The sequence below is a fragment of the Amblyomma maculatum genome, chromosome 3 (genome assembly GCF_055883805.1).
Source record: "Amblyomma maculatum isolate TAMU_Amacu chromosome 3, ASM5588380v1, whole genome shotgun sequence".
Lineage (NCBI taxonomy): Eukaryota > Metazoa > Arthropoda > Arachnida > Ixodida > Ixodidae > Amblyomma > Amblyomma maculatum.
In genome coordinates, this window is record NC_139346.1 from 30959800 (window position 1) to 30979392 (window position 19593).

Sequence of the window (19593 nt, forward strand, 5' to 3'; positions counted from 1 at the left end):
GTAATTTGTTTCTTTTCAAAAACCCGAAGGAACTCGTTTGTACTGCTTTGCGGTGGGCGGTAAACCACAGTAAAGGGTTGACGGCCAGAATGAACCGTAAGCATCTCAATGTTGTGGTCGCTCAGACAGTGTTCTGATAAGATCTGACACGAGTAGCTTTCTTTGTTTATAGAAGGGCAACGCCCCCACCACGTTTTGAGCTTCGGTTAAGAACGAAAGTCTGGTATCCCGGAATTCGAATAACGTCACTGTCAAAGCGATACCATGTTTCAGACATCATGATTACGTCAAACGTGCATTTAAGACTCGACTAAAAAGTTGTCAGTTCATCGGTTTTATTTAGAGCGCACTGCATGTGTAAGTGTAGCATATGTAAATGTTTACCGCGCTCTTTGTTTCATAGAAAACGGTTGAATTCACATGGTGTAAAAAGTGCTGTCTCTTCCATATTAGTCAAAGGATCTGGATCAGATGTGTCGCATAAGCACATACTACGCCATTTTTGAAAGATCATCCTGCAGATACAGACGAACGACATTGGATTCATCAGTTTTCGTGCGTAAATAGCCCCATGTTTCGTCCACAACTATTTCCAGTCAAGTTCCTTTTTCTTTGCTATTGCAGCTCCAATAAGTTTTTTTTTTTTTTTTGTTTTCGGGCATTAGGTGTTCATTGACATAGATTGAAATCTTGCCATGCAGTCCAACATCCTTCGTAGTCAGTCGCATCTTTTTTTATTCCTGCAGCACACCATTACGCTTGGCTTTGGACTTGACTCGAACAACAATGTTAGATTTGTCGGAGTTTCGAGTAGGAACGCGGGGGCAAGCCTCAACATCTAAGTCTGTAATCGGCTCTCTGACTGCATCACCAAGTTTTCATAGAATCTCATTGACATTTTCATCCTCATGTTCTGGGACACCTTGAATTTCGAGGTTGTGGTTTCGGGAATATTGTTCATATTGAACAAGTCGTAACTCAAGTTCCCGAGACTTCCCTTCAAACGAAGCGCATCGGGAGTTAAGCTCCTGATTTTCGATCGTTAGCTTCGAGTTTTTTTTTTCTATTTCCTGCTGCAGCTTTTTTTTCTAATTCAGCAATGTCCTTCTGGGCTTACCGAGTGCTGCTAGTTAGTTCCATCTGCTCCTTTTTCACCTCGCGTACTTCGTTCCGCAGGCCACGTTCAGCACATTCAACTAATGTTTCACTTCTTTTTGAAATTCTTCTGTAAGCTTCGAGAGCTCGTTACGGAATTGTTCTTTTTGTTTTGCAATATCCTTAGCCCATTCTAGCAAATACAAAAATATTAGCACACTTGTACTTGGCAGCAGCGATGACAAAGGAAAGATTCAGAAAACTTCACAAGCACCAACACTAACCTGCAGAAAGAAGCAGGAGAGCGCTTTATGCGTGTCTCGCAAGCTATCGCCGCTGCTGTCAAGAGACCAGGCGGCGCAGTGAACGCTTCTTTTATAGGCAACGGCGCTTGCGCAGGAACCAGGACTGAAGATCACGTGGGCCGCTGACGAATTGTCTCCTGGCGCCGGTTTACGTTGTTCCGTCGATGATCTTGCTGGACGAAACCCGGTGTTACGCCGGCGTATGTCGGGCGGGTCGTGCAGCTCGGCGAAAGTGATCTGCAGAAGGAAGCAGAAGAACGCGTTAGGCGTGTCTCGCAAGCTGTCGTCGCTGCTGCCAAGCCAGGACAGTGAACTAGACAACTCACAGAAATTGGTTAACTCCTTCGCCTTCGCATAATTCTTTCATTTTGTTCGCGATCTAGCACTTATAGAAGAACGTTCATAGAGGAAGAACCGAAGCTACTTGCTAGAGGTATACCAATTACGCCGCGCCGCGCGGCGTTGTGCATGTGGAAGAGAAGGACGAGGTGGATGCGCGAGGTGGGACAAGGCTTGCTCTGACTGCTCCTGGCTTTTATGCATTCCCGGCATATTATGTAAATTATGCACTCTTTCCCCGTAACAATAGATAGTAGTCGATCACTCAGAGTGCGCTCGAAGTTAGGCGGTTGCAACGCTGCCGTCTGGCAAAACTGGCAGGCCAATGTCGATGCCAACATGTCTAATGAAAAGTGGTAAAAAATGTACCGCGTTGATAACGAGCCTAGCAATGAGTTTGCGATTCCCTTTTGGGTTCAAAACTTACGCCAACTTTATTATTTCTCGCTTACTTTGGAAAAAAACATGGAGAGATCAACGGCATATTTCGAACCTCGACCTTTACGAAAACCATTACACGTTTTAAGCAAGTATGCATTTCCGCTCTCCTAAGCTACACAAGAAGAGCTTTTGGTGTAATGGTGTCAGTCTAACAGCGCTGATAGTCCAGATAAAATTTGAAGCTGCTGAGCTACACTGAAAGAAGGGGCATCTTTTTAGGTTCGGGTGTTTTCGAGCCTAATATTAACATTTCTTCGTGGAAACATAGATCACCCATTACCAATAAAAATTGGGAATCTTAGCATTTAAGAGACGACGTGACTGCCTTATTAGGCCTCCTCTTTGCATCTCTTTTTGTGTGTGTGTGCAATTTGTTACCCATTTTACGCACTAGTCTTTAATATGTGTTTATACACATGCCCACTGGCATGCAGTCGTTAGCTGACGCATAATGCGAAAGACTGGTAGTGACAAATAGTTTCAGATTTATCTGTCCGAGTCGTGAAAAATTCTACTGCTCAAAATACTGGACTCTTCCGGCTAAAACGCACTCACAAGATAACTTGTAATGGTGTACGTTTTTTTATATCTTCATTTAGCCTCTCAACTTTCCGGAATTGGCGAAAGTCTGCTGTCGTCTGCGGCGGAACTTTTCGTTGCGGCGAGCAGATCAGTCGATTTGACAGGCCGCGCCATGGGGCGCAGTCCGCAAGTTGGACCCTCGTATTTGATATGGGTGGCTTAGGAGAACCAAACCCCTGAGGAAGCCTTGAATTCCGAATCAGACTGGCTACCCCTTGACCGAGCAGACACGTTCGTACGACTTCGATAAATGAGGCTTTATATCTGTGTCCGGTGGACTTTGAACACAACTGTGCGTTAGAGAGTACGTGCGAAATATTAGAGCAACAAATTCGTGACGTAGTAATCAGGTGAAAGTGTTATAAACTGTCCCCTCAATGTTTTCATATTTATTCATTAGAGTCTTTCGAAGTTGTCTCGCAAACTAGCTTCCAGCAATGAACTCTGTTGACTGATTTCCTCGATGAACGTTATAAACCAATCTAGAAATGAAATATTTATTTTTACGCACTCTACATGCAAGAGAGGCGTGTTAAAAAGCCTTTAAAATTTATGTGAGCGCGAAGTTTATGTGACTACCCCTGATGAAGCAGGGCGCACCGGACCCGTTGTCTGTCAGGAACTCTGAACGGTCGTCGAGGGCGATCCCAGGATCTGCCTTACTCGAGGTGACCCAGTGATTTCTAGAGCAGGGAAAACTGACAGGTGACGGGAAAAAGGAAGGGGTGAAGGTTAAACGCAGAAAGCGCGGGATCAGCTGTTGTAGACGCGAAATAACGATACCTTTAATGCACCTCTCTTCACAACTTTCGAATCCTTACTAAGGAAAGAACGCAAAACTGCTGTATTTGTTTCTGATGCCTTGCTTTTTTTCTTCAACCGTGCAAACGTTTCCTGATATCCACGCACTTGTTAGAGAACAGTACCCTTTCATAACGTTCCCACTTCGTCTCTTATGCTGAGCTCCGTGTGAAACCATGCAACCAGCTCTGCGTGCGATAAGAAAAACAACCTCCCTAACGGAGATAAATAACACGCTAGGAAGAAACGCTGTTCCCGCTCTAAACGCCTCCACCAGCAGCAAGCAACGAGGATTAAATTATGCGGGTTTTTTCTGTGTCTCTGTAATTCTGAGCTACTCGGGGCTAGGTATCCGGAAGAGAAAAGCCTTTTGCACCTCTTTGATGCGGCAGTATAGTGAGCATGAACAGACATAAAGCTACCGACGCAATGAGTGGCAGCACTCGTCGCCTCCTACGTTTCTCCACTTTTTCTTTTCGAGGCAGCACAATGCTTCCGCTTTCCTCTTGGCAGCCATGCATGAAAAGGCTGGAGAAATAAATCACATGGAAGCTTCGACAGCAACGACATGTATATTTCAGTTGCCAGCATATGCAAAAAAAAAAAAAGAGTTATGGCCACCGTGCTCTGCTTTGAAAGGCACCACCAAGCCTTTTTTTTTTCGAACCATCTCCTATTTACGGCTATTCGATCCGACGCAAGTGCTTGTGAGACCTCTAATATGGCACTTATTTTATTGCGAAAGCACTGTTTAACACAAACTAGCTCTGTCATGATTCTTTTCGGAAACCTTTGTCAGCTTGAGGAGGAAAATGGCTGCGGTTTAGCTCGACTAAGCGCAGTTATGCAAGCGTAAGCTTTGCTATGTTTAGTTTTACTGTCTTGATAAGCCAGGTTAGACTCATCACCTCTAGCTAAATCCTTAGCATAATTGGCAACGTCAAACGGATGATTAGACTCAGCCCGTCGTGTGCAAGACCGTCCCGACGGCGTAGACTGTCCCGGCCGGCTAGCTTCATCTACAGACGCTCTTATGTATTGCGCCATGTATCTAAGGATGATCAGATTTTGCCCGGTGTCTAAGATACACGGTCGAAGCACTGTTTCCGGTACATAGCTCCTCTGGCTGTCTGCGAACGCAAAGCAAACGACTCGCCAAAATAAAGACGAGCGCCGCTGGCTCCGCGAGCCACAGACGCGGTGGCAAGCCATGTGGTACGTCCCGTGGCTGTCACTCCTGCACTTGAAGGCCAAATTTACCGCGCCGATAAGTTTTCTTCGTCTAGGCTATTAAAGATTTTTTTTTAAGAAATCAGGAATTTGACCGGGGAAGCGTGTATGGAACCTCCTGCTTGCATGATTATGCCATACATGTCAGCAAACCTTCACATGCTATAGGAGCCTTGCGCTGCCCAGGGGGCGCCGCGAAAACGGTGCTAAAAAGCGCCCCCTAGGCGTCTGCTGGGTAGTACAAATCGCCGGTGTATGCATTCGAATGCATGGAGTCAATATGGATTCACCGCTTTAATTTCTATTATGCATGAATTACAACGAATTTAAGACGCTGGAAATTCATCTAGGGGGTACCGTAATGTAAAAAAAAAGGCAATAAATAACCCAGCGTCAGGCATTATACTGGTTATACGACATGCAGCAATTTTAGGCGAGGTCTGGGCGCACTGCCAGTCGATATAGCCAGGCGAGAGTCGCACGAATTCGTGAAGCTCTACGAAAGCTTTACACGCCGATGAGATGAAGCAAGTGAATACACGAAACCGCAACACGGATATGGGCAGCGTAAACAACCCCTCTGAGGCACAAAAAGTCCTTTCGATGGGCACCTTGAGCCGGCCGTGCATACCATTGGGGTTTGCGTTCAATGGAGGCATGTGATTTTGTAGGTGGATCCTAAGATGGTTTTTGCTTTTTACGCACCGTTTAGTTGATAAGTCACACTCGTAAGGCTTGGAAATACAGTCCACGTACTGGAAAGTCCCACAGAAAGCTCAAGCTGGGACTGCAGAAACGTTCAAATTACGCCGCGGCAGGCGCTTGTGTTAGTAATTAAGAAGGCACGCTAACCTCATTTCATTGCTCAACTGCTGTGATTTATGTGCTTGCAGCTCTCGAGCCAGAGCTTTTGCCTGGTGAGGGCAGTGGGGACTTTGCACTTTGCATATTAGAATTAAGCGCTCTATCAGATCAAGAACGCGCGGTGCATGACCGAAATGCTATTGTCGGCTGCTTGGTAATTATAAATATGCCTTAAATTACGTCTATTACTGTTTTCTTTTGAAAGTGAATGGCTGCTTTCATCGAGATAGCAAACGTTTTCAGTAAACTCTAGTTTATCGTCCTCACCTTTCGTTGCTTGACGTACGCACGTGCAGTTCTTACACAGCTGCCGAACACAGTAGCATAACGGACAGTTTCGCTCTCGATCACAGATAAACATATAGCTGTACTCTATATAATTTCAGCTCTGAGCCGGCGGAGCGGGTAGCTCAGAGCGAACGGCGTTTCTCTAATCGGTGCATGCATGCACACGACCGCCCGTGCCAATCGCACCGTAGCCCCGTTTCGTGCGACTTGAAAGAAAGCAGTAGAGTTGAGCAATGAAATTGATATCTTGTCCATTACACCCCGCGATGCAAGCGAAAATAGCAGCGGTGACGATGTTTCGGGACGGATGGTACACAGCAAGATCAATACCGCATGCTTTGAACATTTCGCCGGAAGGCAGCCGCAGCGCTTTTCTTTTCTTTTTTAATGTTAGGCTACTGCTGATTCACAATGATGTCTATGATACGTGACGACTCTTTTCATGCTTACGAAGGGGCTAAAAGAAGCACGAATTGACGTAGAAAGCCTGCGAGATACGCGTTGCAGCATAGGCAGAGCCGCCGTTGTACTACCCAGTCAGGCTTTTCTTGGCCGCCACGAGGCGGCGCCACCATACCCAAATCTCCAGCGCTTCCGCTGGAGTTTTGTTCGTAGCTATGTTCGTAGCTACCTATGTTCGTAGCTGCCGCTGCAGCCGGTTTTCCTGCTGGTTAAACAGAAGCACTCTCGCGCTGCACATTGCACGTTGCCGTCTCCACCGACTTCCATCTGTGCGCAAAAGCTGTCGCACGTGCTACTCGGTTCATATACGTCTTAACTGCGCTTTAATCCTACCTTTTTGTCTCCACTTTCTCCCCTGGGCTTAGGGTAGTGTTCTCTAATTTCTTCCATTGCTACTCAGCCGCTGCTCCCCTCAACGGCCTTGGCTCCACGTAGCTTGCGCCTTTGCGATGGAGCATCGTTACGCTGTAAAGCTCGACTGCGGAGGCCGTGCTTTGATGGAAGCAAACGCTACAAGACGGTCTGAGATGACAGTACGTGTTCAAGATCGACAAGTGGTTGAAATTGTGTCGAAGCCCGACATAAAGCACCCTCTTTTTCTCTTCGATATTTCACTTCGTCTTTGATTCCTTCCTTCAAGGTGGGGTTCCTGTGCGGTTCCGGTGTCCACCAGGTGGCGTGATAATGCACCTCTACTCCGGAGCGGCTTGATGCGCGCGCCCTCGCGTCCTCGAAGGGTGGAGACAACTCCGTCATATTTTGGTCCACCCTTCTTATAGCGCTTCATTAGCGTTCTTGTTATCTGCAATCCCAATCTTGAACGCGCGTCAAGGAACGCCACGCGACAGCCGCCGCAAAAGCGGGACACACTTGCGTGGGCTCAAATATGGAGGCGTAGAGGCGGAACTGACCCTTTCAAAGAATGTCCCGACCCTCCGGAACGGCTTAGGGGGGCGTACGCATTGAGGCACCCTACCTTTAATCAACCATATAAGCTGGCTAGGGAAGAAGAATCAAAGAAAGCAGGACAGGATATTCAAGATAACAAGGGAAATTGTTTAAAGGGAGACAACGCGGTGAACTACAATACATCAGTTATAGCCGAGTCATTTAGGAGCGACGAAAGAGTAATCTCCGCAAATCAGGAAGCAGCACAAGATAGCCAAATACAAAGCACCTTAGAACTGACCAATCTAAACTGGTAAAAGGCAAAAAAAAAAATATTCCTAGAATTACATCTACGGGAATAGATGGAATTCCGATCAAGCTCATTAATGAACTCGGTGCAAGAAGTAAGAAAAAGTTGTTAAAGCTTTGGAAACAGTCATAACGAATAAGGAAATTCCGGACAGCAGGCGGCAGAGTAAAATCATTTTGAATTATAAGGGGAAAGGAGAAAGGATGCACGTAAATTCCTACAGGCCGCATACAATCTGTTATATACATGTTGGCCATGCAGGTGGTGAAATTGAAGATGCAAGCATGGGTAGAAAGTAACAAGCTACTCGGAGAACTTCAGAACGGCTTTAGAAATGGTAGGCACTGAGATGAATGCCTGTTCGTGCTTACCCAATGCATCGAAATATCTAGAGCGGAAAATAGACCTTTGTATTTGGCCTTCATGAACATCAACGGGGCTTACGACAACGTAAACAGGAAACTCCTGTGGAATATATTAAAAGAAGAAGGTATCGGTTATGCGATAACAGAGTTCCTACAGAAAATATACTAGGATAGCAAAGTAAGAATTACAAGGGAAGGGATAACAAATACGGAAGCTGTCAAGGTATGCAAAGGATTAAGACAAGGTTGTCCTCTATCACCGCTGCTGTTCATGCTTTATATGATAAATCTGGAACGGAGGATACAAGAAAGTAACCTAGGTTTTAACCTGTCATATTGATTAGGCGGAAATGCGGTAGAGCAGCGCCTTCCCGGTTTATTGCATGCAGACGATATTGTGCTGCTAGCAGGGAGTCAGGAAGAATTTGAAATTCTAGTTAAGTATTGTGGAGACGAAGAGGACACTTTAGGCTTCAGTTTTAGCGCAGTTAAGTCGGGTCTGATAATTTTGCAACGGCGCAACTGATCAGGGTCTTAAAATACAAGGCCATGAAATACCCAGAGTAGCAGAATATAAATACCTGAGGGTATGGGTAAACGAAGGATTGGCATACATTAAAAAGAATGAGCAATCACTTAGAGCAAAAGGGCTAAGAAATGCCGCAATAATCAAGCATAGGGCACTGTGCGGATACAATAGGTATCAGGTATTGAGGGGCATTTGGAAAGGAATTATGGTGTCCGGGCTTACTTTCGGAAATGAGGTTTTGTGAATAACATAAGAGGTATAGTCGACATTAGAAATAAATTAAAGAGCCATCGGACGATTAGCACCGGGTGCCCATGGCAAAACCACAAATGATGCGGTACAGGGAGATATGGGCTGGACATATGTCGAAGTACTGGAAGCTCAGAGTAAAATATTATATGAGGAACGCCTGAGAAAATTGAACAGTAACAGATGGACAGCTAAAGTATTTAAATACCTATACCTAAAAAACGTTGACTCACACTTGGACACTAACCAGTAAGTATGCTGGTCACAAGGACGAAGAAATAAAGAGTGTTGAGCAACAGGCGAAAAAACAGAAGTTAAAAATTGGTTAAATTCTATGGAAAAGTAACAGAGTATGGAACTACACTGAAAGTGCAAAGGGCAGATCAGGAAGGCAGCTTTCCTCGATAACTCAAGAGGCAGTGCCCCACTTTTTTAAGGTAGATCAGAGTGCCTTAGAACACGCAGCTACAAAAAGAAATTTAACCACGAGTATGAAACATGTGCTGCTTGTGGTAAATATACAGAAACAGTTAACCATCTTATACTCGAATGTGATGGTATCCATCCGGAAGTTGATGCAGGCGCAGTCACTGTTCCTGAAGCTCTGGGGTTTAGAGATACCAGTGGCCGGATGAATGAACCTGCGGTGGAAGGTAGCAAAAAACGATTTGAAGATTGATGGCTTAAAAGCAGTAAAGTAACATGACGTTAGTAATGTATAAACAAAAATTTAATACATTGATGGTATAGTTATCTGATATAAAACCATAATAAAAATATAGGGGAAAAAAGAGCATGACAGCAACTGCTACCACCCCGTTTCAAAGAGGATGCTCCTATATACCATCCATCCATCCCTCCTTTCTGTTACTGAATACTATTTTTAATGTCACGGGCATGCGAAAACCACTGGCGCACGAAATTGGTAGTGAAACCCTCTACAGGAAGATGAGAGGGCTACCGTATCTTTGCTAATCAGCCGCGTACTTTTCCCACAGTGGGCGGTGGTTCGGCGGGCTCGGTGTTGGCCAACAGGCTATCCGAGAGCCCCGCTAACCGCGTGCTGTTGCTCGAAGCCGGTGGAGTCGAGGACTCTGTGACGGACGTGCCTATGCTGGCCTCGGTGAGCCACCACACGGACATCGACTGGAGCTTCGTCGCCGAGCCGCAAGAGGGCTGCTCCTTCGCGCTCAGGGGCCAGGTGGGTGCCACTTTAGCAACCTGCTTGGTGTCTGTCTCGATGAAGGCAAAAGTATCACTTGGCCATATACACGAACCCGAAGTAAACTGAGAATTTTACGAGGCAGTTACTGTCAACAGGGAGCGGAAGTACTGATTGCGATGTATATCTTGCGCGAAAGCGCTAGAATTATATCGTCTATCTGGTCCCTTTTACCAGTCATTTCACCCCAGAAAATCCGAGCACATTCCGAAAAAAATGCACCCATAGAAAACCGGGGAATACTAGGCGGCACCAGGTATCGAACCTTCTACTTCCTGAATTCGAGGCGAATGCTTTACCACGAAGCCACAGGTTCGCTTGTAAAGCAATTTACAACCTAATGTCGCGGAGGGCTAAAACAGGTAGGCTTTCTAGAGGGGATGCATCTCCAACTTACGGAACGTTATTATGTTCGTCTTCTGGCCCGATGTTCGCAGAAACCAGTGTGGACCCAGGGCAAAGTTCTGGGCGGAAGCAGCGTGCTCAATTTCATGATCTACAATCGGGGCAACCGGCGCGACTACGATACCTGGGCGGCAGGCGGCGCCACGGGCTGGTCATACGATGAGGTGCTCCCGTACTTCAAGAAGTCGGAGGACAACACCAATGCCAGCTACGTGGCAAACGGTGAGTCGGGCCCACTTTTGAATAAAGGACCACGTTGTTGGGCATGAAAGCTCTTCAGTTAACCTGAATCCACTGAAAAGAAATCTTCCTTTTTTTTGTTCTTTTCTAAGCGGACTAAGCCATCATTTGGGGATATAGCACATTCAGACTATTTGAGCTGCAGCTGTTTGCCGCCTTGGAACGGGCAGTCGGAACCATTGCACTTCTATGCTGATGAATTCTCGAAGTTAATTTGTCTATAAATCACAGTTAACAACAAAAAACTATTCTCGATACAGGTTGTAATCAAATTAGTAAAAATATTTCAATGGGCTGCCCTTAATAACGAGGCAATATTGTTTGCAAAAACTGTTAGAATATTTTTTTTGTTAGATGTACACAACTGTGAACTAAAATATGTACACAAATGGTTGTTTGCAAAAGTTAGCGACAAAGTAGATAAAGTTCATCCAATATGATTATAAGCATGCACAAAAAAATTGGCATGTGGAACACTAGGATTTATGAAACCATGGGTTGTGACAAGTCAAGAAAAAATGAAAAACAAGTCTCCTTGTTTTAACTCGGATATAAGCATATGAATTCGGGACCGGTACATCAGCAAATGTTCTAGTAAGCTACTACATACAGGGTGCTTCGTCGAACGCTTTCGAAAATTCCTAGCCATCATCAATAGCTAGCAGCCGGACTATACTCACTGCAGGGCGAAGTGCTCTCCCATTTTCCTCTAATTAACCCCGTCCAGTGCTATCCGCATCCACTTTCCTCCTGCGAATTTCTTAACCTCAACCACCATCCTAATTGTCTGACGTCCCCTTTTCCTAATTATAACTAATAAATAGAAAACCTGTTTTTTGGTGCAAAACCGAAGCCGCTGTTACGTACTTGCTATAAAATGTATGAGATAAGTCTCACAGCTTCAGGCACGTCCAAGCTAATTCTGATTTATTTATAACGTTGGCGCTATGCAGGTGGTGCAATTACCTTCTTCATACCGTACGACGCTGTTAACTTTGTTACTTGGTATTTTAATTTTAGCACTGCACTTACATCTCTAGGCACAAGGAACTGTTTTTATAATGCGTTAATTTTGATAATTTATTTAAAAACATCTTAGTTCTACAGAGCATCTTCGCTTTGCGTGTGAGTTTGAATGTTTTGAGCGTAAAATATTTATAACAAATATTATGGAGGCTGATGTAGAAGTCAACCGTTTCAGGATTTTTTTAGACAAAACATATTTCTAGTTAACTTGAGAAATATATAATAACGATTTTACACTGGCCCGAAAAGGCGTCCGTTCGATGTGTGCAATTTTCGGTGAATGGATGGAAAGCATAATAAACAGATTTGATCACTTACACACAATTAATTTTCTCAGTTAGCATCATCTAGCAGTTCCTTTTTATTCTTCGCGTTCTGACCGTTCTCAACCCCCTTTTCCTATTCTTTCATGTTTCATTACTTTAAATATTCAATCAATCAATTACAATGACCTCATTTACTCGTAATTGTCTGTCACACACCAATCAATCATCAATCACTAGAATCACAAATTGCCATGAAACAACTTTTTTTTTTGTGCAGCCCTCGATTATTTCCGACACGCGGTACCGACAGCAACAACAACAACAACTACTACTACTACTACTATTACTACTATTACTACTACTACTACTACTACTACTACTACTACTACTACTACTACTACTACTACTACTACTACTACTACTACTACTACTACTAACTACGCCGATAGATTTTCAGCCGAACGACCTGTATAATGTATCGCTCAAAATGTGCGGCATCCTCTATCAGCACAGACGTCAGAGGCATAACCGCTCCTTGAAGGGGAAATAATAAATCAAACAAAACTGTCACAAAATAACTGACGGTACTTTCAGAGTACGCTTCTCAAGCATACGCTGGTCAGGATAGCCTCACGATGCTATACTTTGGTATTCTTTCTTTTTTGTGTGTGGAGGGAGTGGCAGAAGCCGTACCTTTTCGGAGTCTTTCGCAATCGTCTGATAATGTGGTAAGTCATTCATTGTCGCGACATGAATAATCCTCTTGCAGAGCTCGCTTATCAAAGGTACTCGAAACGCACGAGTCGACGGAGCGTTGCAGTCGTGAACAATGCCTTGTGTCCTGCACGTTACGTGCGCGGCCAACTGAGGGGTTGACGGCAGTCGCTTCAATGCGCAAAGCTAGTGCAGGTCATTGGATAGTTTGAGCCTCTTCTAGGACGGTACAGCAAGAACTGATGGGCATGTTGGTCAGACATGATTTCTAGTGCAACAGCACAACGGCACGAGACCAGAGGACAAGAAGGGACGAGACACAGCACTGACTAACAACGGAATTTATTCAGGAAGCCATTGCCTGTAAAGTTTCCAGCGATACTGAAAAAAGGAAAAACATATAAAGAGCCGTAATGGATATCGCTCATAGCAAGCACATTTTTATAACTAAGTAGGCAAAAATAGATACTCTTTCTGCAAGATAACTACAGAAGGGACGCCTGCACATATCTGACCTAACTTTAGGATCTCAGATACCTCGATAATTTCTCTAGGAATTCCCCGTTCTAGAAATTCTAGAGCGGATGGGTACAACACTCAGTAGCTCTATGTGCTTCTGAACCTTTAGCACAAACACACTCGCTAAGCAGTGTTGAGAAAGTGCCCCATGTCTTGACTACCACATTACCGCAGGGTCTGCCTACCGACGGCTTAAATGCTCGAAAATCCTCAAATTTGCTCGGCAAAGGAGTTTGTACCTCGCCGGCTTAAAATTCAAGAGCTCGGCTTCGAACTCACGCAGTGTGAAGTGGTAAACGCCAAATCGCTGCCGGAAATCATGAATTTGGGACCTGAACTCCTCGGCGTAGGTGGGTTGCATTTAATAGGCCATATTTTGCGACAAAGGGAAGTATCAGTCCTGATATACGGCATGTTCGTGCAGAATCCAGCCTTAATAGTTTTTGTTTCTGAAGCCATAGCCGCTGATCGCTAACAGGTAATCCTTGATGTCTAAGAAAGCTAGGCATATTACGACAGACGTTCCCTTGTACGCATTCGAAACTGCAAATGAAGGCCTGTTCTGAGACTATTCTTTTGTACAAGCCTTTAGAACCATTACATTAAAAGAGTGCAGAAGATGCTTTCGAGTGAGCTAAGTGCGACAATCATATTGTTCACACAGACAGTGTGACGAAAGAGAAAATGCTTGTTTCGCAATGATAATTTCAATAGCCACTGCATTTGTCAAGCGAAAACTGCCTTTGAAATATTTGTATCCTCGACAGACGCATCATATCATGCTTCCACTGATTTAATTAATTGCTTTATGAATCTGGTAGTTTTCGGGTGAAGGGGAATTTAGCGTGTATAAAAAAAAACCAGTGTTACTCTAAACAGCAAATGTCTAAGAAAAGACATTCCCAAAGCACTACTTGATTTCAGATATTGCGACATCTTTACGTTGATTTCTTAGGCTACGTGTGAGGAATGCTGCGCAAGCAGTCGAAGAGGGTGAAAATAAGCACAAGCTGTATAGAAGTCTCACATCCCTAAAGAGAAACCAAACTAATTTTGTACCGCTTAATTGCCATGCTATTTCCACTTCGCGCAGACCATGCTAATGATTTCGTTAGCTTCAAAGCCTGGAACCTAGAATCCGTGGCGATATCCGTAGTTTCTCCGTCTCCAACAAGAATGACTTCGAGCTTTGCATATTCGCGCCTAGTGTCCGCCTTGTGTCATCGAGCCATTATTTAGGCGGCCAGTTGAAATCGTTCGGGCGCAGCCGTTTAGATGCGGCAGCCCCTATTTACGCTCGTTCTCAACCACCTCCGAAAAGCGCGCGAAGCTGTCTTTCCTCCTTTTTTCCGTTCCCGCCAGGGCCGCTCTTTCATTGTCCGCTACAATGAACGGAAACACTTTCCTGCCTGGACGCGTGCTTAGCCAGTGTGCGGAGTGCACCTCGTTAACTACTGCGATGACCTCGTCCCGTGCTCACGCATCCACTAGCCTTTCCTCACGAAGTCGAGGCTCTTGACTCGAGCAGTGCTCACCGCACCGTTAGTTAGGCTGTTCGCGGCACGCATATGCGGCGCAGAGGCGCTTGTCACGTTTTTGCGGCGAGCACAGGACTGCCTCTCGGCATGGCTAATCACCTCCCAGGCGCTTAGTAGCGCTCTCTCCGTCCACGATCCCCATGGGGCCGTCTATCTGCACTGTTACCTGAGCACTCTGTTAACAGCAGGCGGCCTTTGTTCTGCCACATCGTTAGCTGTCGTCAAGTAATTGCGTTATAATTTGTTCATCGTCTAACAAGTACAATGTGTAGGCTACTCAGATTCCTTATCTTTTGTGACAGTTTCTTTCTTCTCGGCAAGTGGTTTTAACAAAGAGCAGCACGTCCCTCGTCTTGCACCGGTTGTTACTCGCGAAAGAAGAGCATTTTACAGCGTACACGGATAGCGGTGCAGGTGATGCTTTGAATACAACGCTTCTAGAAATAAAGCGAAGGCATTAGTTCCCTTGTTATGCAGCATGCCTAACGCATTGTGTAATTGTAGAGGTAGAACAATTAAAAAGGTCGCGCCTTGCATGTGTGATTCTTGAGTTCACGGCAGTGGTCTTTTATGTGAATCACGAAGTAATCTTGAATCCGGAACGCCTTTTCGCACCACCTTTCAGCCTGTAAAAAACGACAAAGAAGTGTAAACTTTTGTGGGCTAATGTAGCGACAAAAACGATTTTTTATATTGGATGTAGCAGTTAAGCTCGCCACCGTTTACAGAAAGCCATATTTAGACGAGGGAAACCTATTGCATTTGGGCGTATAGCTTCACTCGGCTTATTTAATCGAACAATTATACATAATTGGCGACACTTTGAACTTTAGCCTTCAAAACGAGATAGAGGACATGAATCAATTTTAATAAGGATTTTCAGACTGACCATGAGAATTCATATAAACTTAAGGAGATTCTGATAAATTTTTCACGCAGATATTTGCCGTCTGTAGCGTGCTGGTGTTTCCACGGCTCATTATTTTATCAAAGGTGCAACGTCGACGATGCTTGACTTTCGCGGCGGTTCTCATATTGCGCGCCAGCAACTGCTCACGCGTTGGTTGTGGACATGAAGATTTCAACATGAGGCTGACTCTCTTCGGGCCAAAACTTTTCACTGGGTGAATATTGCTGAAGTACTAACCCTTTTGTGGCATTGGACCATTCCAGGTTAAGTCTGTAAAAGGATGTCTGTAATGAGAAAGGTAACGTTCGCATGCTGCCATCTTACGGGAACCGTGACGTGCACAGCCGTTCGCACTGTGTCCCGCACAGTGACGCAACGCAGGCTGCCGCTTTCCACGGCAATTGAGGCCTACATGACGGCCAACTCATCTTGCAAGCTCCGCTGGAGATATCACTGACAAAACAGATGGATTCTCTTCTCGATCGTCAGGTAGCACCAAAAATGTGACTGTTTACTTTTTATTTATTCAGTGGAGTTTCTTTTAAACTCGAATAAAGTCTGCTTACAATAAACCCACTAGCAAGAAAGAGTTCTTGTCGAGCTAGTTGGCGATTATCTTCACAAGCCATGGGATATTGCGCTACATAAAGAACGACAGAAAAAAAGAACACCTAAGCAGGACGAATAAAAACTATCAACTGTTTTCCCGTCCTGTCTTCATATTCTTTGAGCACAGTTTCTCACGGCTAATAGAAAGCAAATCCTGTTTGAAATTCTGAAGCAGACTACTTTATAAGGCTACGCACAAGTTAGTAGCTGAAAGCTTCCCTTTGAAGCCAAACTTTGAACTTGACTTCACATCTTTTAATATATCGCTAGAGAAGCGGAACTCAGGAAAGCTGGAAGATTATCCAAGGTGCTCCTAGCTCCGCTCTGGTGGTTTGATATGGAGGAGACGTTCTGTGAATTTGAAAACCATGAAGTATTTGAGAGGACAGAAATGGAGTCGAATGCATAGGTCACCAATCTGCCTGATTTCCACACAGCTGAATATCTCCTCCTACAGCTAGCGTATATATACGCGTGCATGAGCGCTTCCCAAAAAGGGGTGGACCATTTACGGAAATTACTGTTCTAACACGTGCTAGCGTTCTTCCTTTATTTTTCTATTCAACGTGAAGAGAACATGTTAAGTCATTTCTTTCAGATACAAGGGCGCCTTGCGTGCCCTGGTCGGTAGCACGTCTGGCTCCCGATCAAAGAGTCTTCACTACGTATCCTGCCCCTATTTTAAAATATTGCCAGCTGTCCATTAAACAAAAACACTTACTTTACCCATTTAGATGATTTGAGACATGCGGCTACATTGAATTCGCAGTGCAAGTCATAATCACTTTCAATTCACGCATGACTTGGCGCTCGAGGTGCTTGAAATTCCTGCGCGAGGTCACGTGAATGCGAATCCATTACCCTCTCGGGGCCGACGTTCATCGACTGTTTTTGTTGTTTTTCGCAGCACGGTAACCGTAGGCAATAGCGTACGTAATAAGCATTCACTCAAGTATACTTGAAAATTGTTTCTATTATCTCGCGTGAAGGCCGAATTATACGTTTGTACGTATCAGGAAAAGGAAGTAAATATTTGAATGAATAGTACGTGAATAGTATTGAGCCAGGTAGACAATTGCCTTCCATCGCCGCAGTGCGAACTTCCTACAGCCAATCGACGCCCGTAGAGGATTTTCATCGTTTTTTCCATTTTTACTATAGCTGCTTTTAGTCAAGCAGTATAAACGTTGATCAACGCTCACTAGCGTGTTTTTGTTTTAACGAGGAGTATTATCCTGATTATTCGAGGTTTTGTGCTTACGACTAAATAGGTTTCCAGTAATACAATGTGATTATGTTTGAACTGTTCAGCACATGTCTTTCTAGAAAAGCTTTAAGGCGCCGATGTGCCCAGTGTTTCGTGTAGAGGATCCGGTTAACATTGCGGTACTTCAGGCGCGTAAGCAGTGCGATGTTTTTTTTTTTTTTTTCAGATTATAAAAGGTTTCACAAAGTGTTTATATCTACTTCAGTCCGCACCAACTGTATTTCGCCACATAATAGAGCTTACGGGTGGATGGCGACAGCTGTCTGACCCGACTTTCCAGTAACATCACCCAGTCTGAGCGTGTGCTTGTTGTTGTACGGACTGTCACAGGGCGTTATACAAGCGCAACCTCTTTTAAACCGTTCAAACGCACGAGCAGGGGGCTGTGTTTGATTTGAATGTGATAGGAAGTTTCACACCTACAAGGCTATCAGAAATGTCGGCGGGCCGTTTAATTCTTTTTTTTTTTCTGTTTTCTTTTTCTGTTTTTTTTTTTTTTTTTTTTTAAGCGAGATCATGTACCCAGTTTAGTCTGCGGCCATTTAGACGTGTCCACGTAGCGGGCCGTTCCAGCATACAATCTCGTAGGCTTTCTTGCACACGTCACTTCACCACCGGAAGCGTAACTTTTGGGCTGTCGACAACTTCGTAAAAATGGCACAGCCATTGTGGGCAACGCCTATGATAACATCCTAACTGGTAACCTTGTCCCCAATGCTATCATCTTAACTCCTGCCTATGAATTCATCTCACTGGGCAACTGGTTTCTTCAATAACTGGCAATTAGTTTGCTCTTAGTATCGGTTTATTCAGCCACCTCATTATTTATTTGGTTTCGGGTTGGTTCTGAGTTTGCACGAGAATACAGCCGACATAATACACAAGACAGATATATGTGTATTCCCCATTTTCTGCACTCAGGCTACCACGGCACCGGGGGAGAGCTGACGGTCAGTTCGGCTAACTACCACTCGTACGTGCTGGATGCCTTCCTCGAAGCCGGGAAGGAGATGGGATACAACATCGTGGACTCCAACGCCGGGGAACAGACAGGTGTGGTCAAGCACACCGTGTGCATCGCGACAAATGTCCTTTACGTCATTACGCTCATATATCTTACAAAATTTGCGCTTCCTAGATTGAAAATGAACGCAGGTAACGAGGAAGAACACGAGCAACTGCGCTTAGCTATTGATTTTTATTTTGTTTATTTTTGTTTCTTGTCAACCTAACCAGCGCAGCTGTAGTAAAACGTGTTCTAAGTGATCAAATTTCGAGACCTTCCTCATCATACTAGGGAACTGGTTGAGGGGCCTAAAATTGACAAGCTTGCTAATAGGGCTGTAAATATATCCTTTTCTGAAAAAAGCGTTATCGAAGGCAGTGCCAACAGCCTGACAGTGTTGGCTTAGTCTGGACTTAGCGAACAACATTTTATGGAAGTTTGTGTCGGTTTGAGTTTTTGTTTTTTATTTTGAGCCGGAGGACGAATGTTCTTGCAGCCGCATGTAACACTCGCGTTATGCCTAAAGTGGAAAGAAAATACCCGTGCCGTAATTAATCGCTTTACCTTAGACATGATTGATACACCGGTAACGCTGAAAACGATTCGACAGATGTGCAGGCTTCGTAAAAGTATTCAGTCTGTCGAGTTTGTTGCATAGACATATAATGGAAATCCTCTACACCTTTGAATGTTCCAATCATTGCACCAGTATAGACGAGTGAACATCTGAGCATTGGAAACTCGGATAACAATACTCTCTTCAGTACAGGGCCTAACAGCTCCGATGATCGAACATTGGACTGAAGCTAAATACCCGCGCTCAGTTGAATGCGCGAAGATATATTCATTCATGAAGGAATTATCCATTTCTAATAAATGTACCGTCATGGCAGGATTACGGCAAAGGCAGCAAATGGCAACTAGATTTTGTCTCTGTCGTGACGAAATCCACGCAAGTATGCAAATAGAAAACATGACTACTATCATATACCAAGCTCCTAAGACAAAAGAAGGGAAAGTGGAAAAAAGAAAGAACCAAGACGTACATGCCCTGAATGAAAGCAGTTGAAGTGACAGCAGATGAAAGAAAATAGGGAATAATGGCGGCGTTATACATTATTTT

At 44.6% G+C, this 19593-nt stretch overlaps 1 protein-coding gene across 1 annotated transcript in view; it reads left to right on the forward strand.

The window, feature by feature from the left end:
• Window positions 1–19593, forward strand: part of LOC146194448 (uncharacterized) — a 55097-nt gene that overhangs the window by 9687 nt on the left and 25817 nt on the right. Inside the window, exons 2-4 of the mRNA XM_084596558.1 lie at window positions 9747–9949; window positions 10408–10597; window positions 18386–18517. Coding sequence (XP_084452684.1) covers window positions 9747–9949; window positions 10408–10597; window positions 18386–18517 — 525 coding nt within the window. The remainder of the gene's footprint in view (window positions 1–9746; window positions 9950–10407; window positions 10598–18385; window positions 18518–19593) is intronic.